The following is a 3235-nucleotide window of genomic DNA, read 5'->3' on the forward strand; positions in this document are numbered from 1 at the left end:
TATAATTAGCTCTTCTTCTTCTTTTGCTTTAATAATCTAGTATTCAAAATCTACTAGTTTGACTAATCTAATACCAAATAAACCCACTAAGCGAGATAAACTATCTCTATGAAGAGACTCTTGTGTTCGCGGCTCGAATTTTTAAGAGTTTTGATTAAGAGTAAAAAAAAAGATTTACCATCATATTACCCTGCTCGGTAATAGAGTACATACTTTCATTTGATTATAAAAAAGGTACGAAACAGATGTAAAGACTAGAAAAAAGGAACACTAAAGTTCTAAACCATAAACGAAGAGTTCTCAAATTAAACTTTGCTACGTTCTTAATCACATTCCTTGCATACAATATGATTACACTTATTCTGATAATCTTTACGTCCAGCTCATCAACACCCATATGATTTATTCGAATTTTCATCTCACACATACTAGCCTTAAACATCAAAATTACAAAAAGGAATCATAAAAACCACTAGAAATTAATGTGAATGCATCAGATTCCTTTACATAAAGAGTACTCCACTAATTAAAACATCTTCATATATCTCTCCACATTATGTCCTATAAATATCACCACCCTGGCGTGTGCCCTCCACACTTCTCCTTATCCTTTACACAACACAAAGTTATAAGCTTAATTTTCTCATTTTTTTTCCTTTCATGGCGTCCATAACAAATAGCCAAGAATTAGACAAAAATAATGACATAGAGAAACAATCCATGCAAGTAGATCAAAATCTTGATGAGGTTGAGATAGCCGTAGATTACTCCAAAAGAGCACAGTGGCTTAGGGCTGCAGTTTTAGGTGCAAATGATGGTTTACTCTCAACTTCATCTCTAATGATGGGAATTGGGGCTGTAAAACAAGACGCAAAGGCCATGATCCTCACCGGAATCGCCGGTCTCGTGGCCGGAGCTTGTAGCATGGCCATAGGAGAATTTGTCTCCGTTTATTCACAATATGACATAGAAGTGTCACAAATGAAAAGAGAAAATAATGCAAGTACACATGAGTTAGAGGAAAAAAAGAAGAAGTTGCCAAGTCCATTACAAGCTGCAGCAGCATCTGCTTTTGCATTTGCAATAGGTGCAATAGTACCTTTGTTGGCTGCTGCTTTTGTTAAAGATTATCATGTGAGGTTAGGGATTGTAGTGGCTGCTGTAAGCTTTGCACTTTTGATGTTTGGAGGGTTAGGTGCATACTTAGGGAATGCACCACTAATGAAGTCTTCATTGAGAGTGTTGATTGGAGGTTGGTTGGCTATGGGAATCACTTTCGGACTAACCAAATTAGTTGGTGTTACTGGACTCTATGGTTAAATATTAACCATAGACTTTGATTTGCCTTTACATAAATTTTTCCATTGAAATATATTAAGGTCATGTCCCAGTACCTAGATTTGTTGTTCCTTTTTATTTTTTAATATATTATAACATGTATTTTGAGTGGGGAAGTTTTAGTTCTTCTATGGGTCCTCGACTCCATATACATGTCAATTTGATGCAGCATGTAATGAAAGAATCCGCTTGTTATCCTTTTTAAATATAAATAGTGCTGAGTAGGGCTGCTTATCGGGCGGATTGGGCGGTTAATTACTCTTAATGGTTTGGCTTAACGGTTATCGGCTTTTAAATGTATTAATTCGCTAGCCACCCGATAAGATATCGGGCGGATTGGTAATGGTTTAGCTCTTATCGGGCGGTTATTGGGCGGTTTATCGGCCTAATTCAATCTATATTGCGTTCATTAATTGTTTGTTGACCGCCTAGCATATAAATTCAGAATAGAAAATTACACATTGAGTCCAGACATACATGTCTGTTAACGCCTACATAAGAATGATGTAGTGTGTCATGTGTTGTAGACTGAAAAAAGTTGTGGCACAACACTGTTGTTCTTCTATTAAACATAGACAACATGCATTAGTTTTAAAAAAACAAAAGCATAGGTGAACCATAGACATCATCTTAAACAATCTTGTTGTAGGGTGGGAGAATAAGCTAAGCTAAGCTAAGCCAAGCCTGGGATCTTCTGATGCATAGTACGTAAGGGTTTTGATTATTTAGGAATTAGGCGTTAGAACTTAGAGATGGAGTACTGGAAGAAGTGGAAGGGTTTTTGATATTTAATATATATATATATATATATATATATATATATATATATATATATATATATATATATATATATATATATATTCTTAACGGGTTAACGGATTATCCATTAAGAAAATTGAATAATCCGCCCCCAAACCGATAAGCCGTTAATAAAAATATTTCAATCCGTTCCCCGTCCGTTAAAATGTTAACCCGATACCAATAAGCCATTAAGCTTCGGTTTCGGTTCGGTTTTCGGTTTCGGTTCGATTTTGAACACCCCTAGTGCTGAGTGTTCCAAATAATCTGCATTCATATTTGTACTCCCAATCCCTGTCTTTTATTTTTTATTTGATAAAGGTGCTTCTCAATCCAATTTACTTATATTTCGACTATTTTAGCAAGCAGCTTGTTACTTTTGGATAATTTTATTTAACAATGCATTTAGTTAGATAGAAAAAAAAAATCACCTAGTGATAATTTTTGTCTCTATTGAAATTTTATCTCATATGATTTCTACCCACTTCATTAATCGCTATTAAGTTACACCTTAAGTGTCCAATCCCTTCTTTTTATTACCAATCTGGGATTATTATTTCAGCGACTTTTTTATTTCCCTTTTTTTAAAATCTTTGTTGTGGCAAAAGGAGGGGAAAAAGCCTTTTTCCCACGCTAATCAAAGGAACCAAAAAATCCCATAGATTACATAGTTTATCGGATGTGACCAAAGGGACGATAACCGAGTAGGGTTATTGCTTAAAATTTGGTGTTTTCTCAATATTTTAAGTAATCAACGAAATAATTTTTTTGGATACAATAATATGAATTTGTTCGAATCCACTTTCGCATTTGATAATAACAGTAAAAGTAGCTTTTCATTTTCAAGAAAAGAGTTGTTATATGTTTTCCTTGATTTTCTTATCATATTTGATTCTCCTATTTTTTGAAGAAAATGTAATATATTTACCATAATTAATTTTTTCTTTTACGAAAAGGAAAATAAAATTCTTTCATATTCGGCTAATTCTTTTTCTTGGAGGAAAATGTTTTAGACTTCTATAAATTGAGAATATCCTTCCTTCTCATTCAGTAGCATCCACAATGTAGCCATATGGGATTTGAGAGTTGTATTTAAGGA

At 33.8% G+C, this 3235-nt stretch overlaps 1 protein-coding gene across 1 annotated transcript; it reads left to right on the top strand.

The window, feature by feature from the left end:
• Positions 1-566: 566 nt before the first annotated feature.
• LOC104100999 (vacuolar iron transporter homolog 1-like) lies at positions 567-1534 on the top strand. The gene has a single exon (XM_009608394.4). The coding sequence runs from the start codon at positions 661-663 to the stop codon at positions 1318-1320; it is 660 nt and encodes a 219-aa protein (XP_009606689.1). The 5' UTR covers positions 567-660; the 3' UTR covers positions 1321-1534.
• Positions 1535-3235: the final 1701 nt, after the last annotated feature.

Source organism: Nicotiana tomentosiformis, chromosome 1 (genome assembly GCF_000390325.3).
Source record: "Nicotiana tomentosiformis chromosome 1, ASM39032v3, whole genome shotgun sequence".
Classification (NCBI taxonomy): Eukaryota; Viridiplantae; Streptophyta; class Magnoliopsida; order Solanales; family Solanaceae; genus Nicotiana; species Nicotiana tomentosiformis.

Bases quoted from the DNA above. Each gene is read 5' to 3' on its own strand.
- LOC104100999 (XM_009608394.4), top strand. From the start codon at position 661: ATGGCGTCCATAACAAATAGCCAAGAATTAGACAAAAATAATGACATA.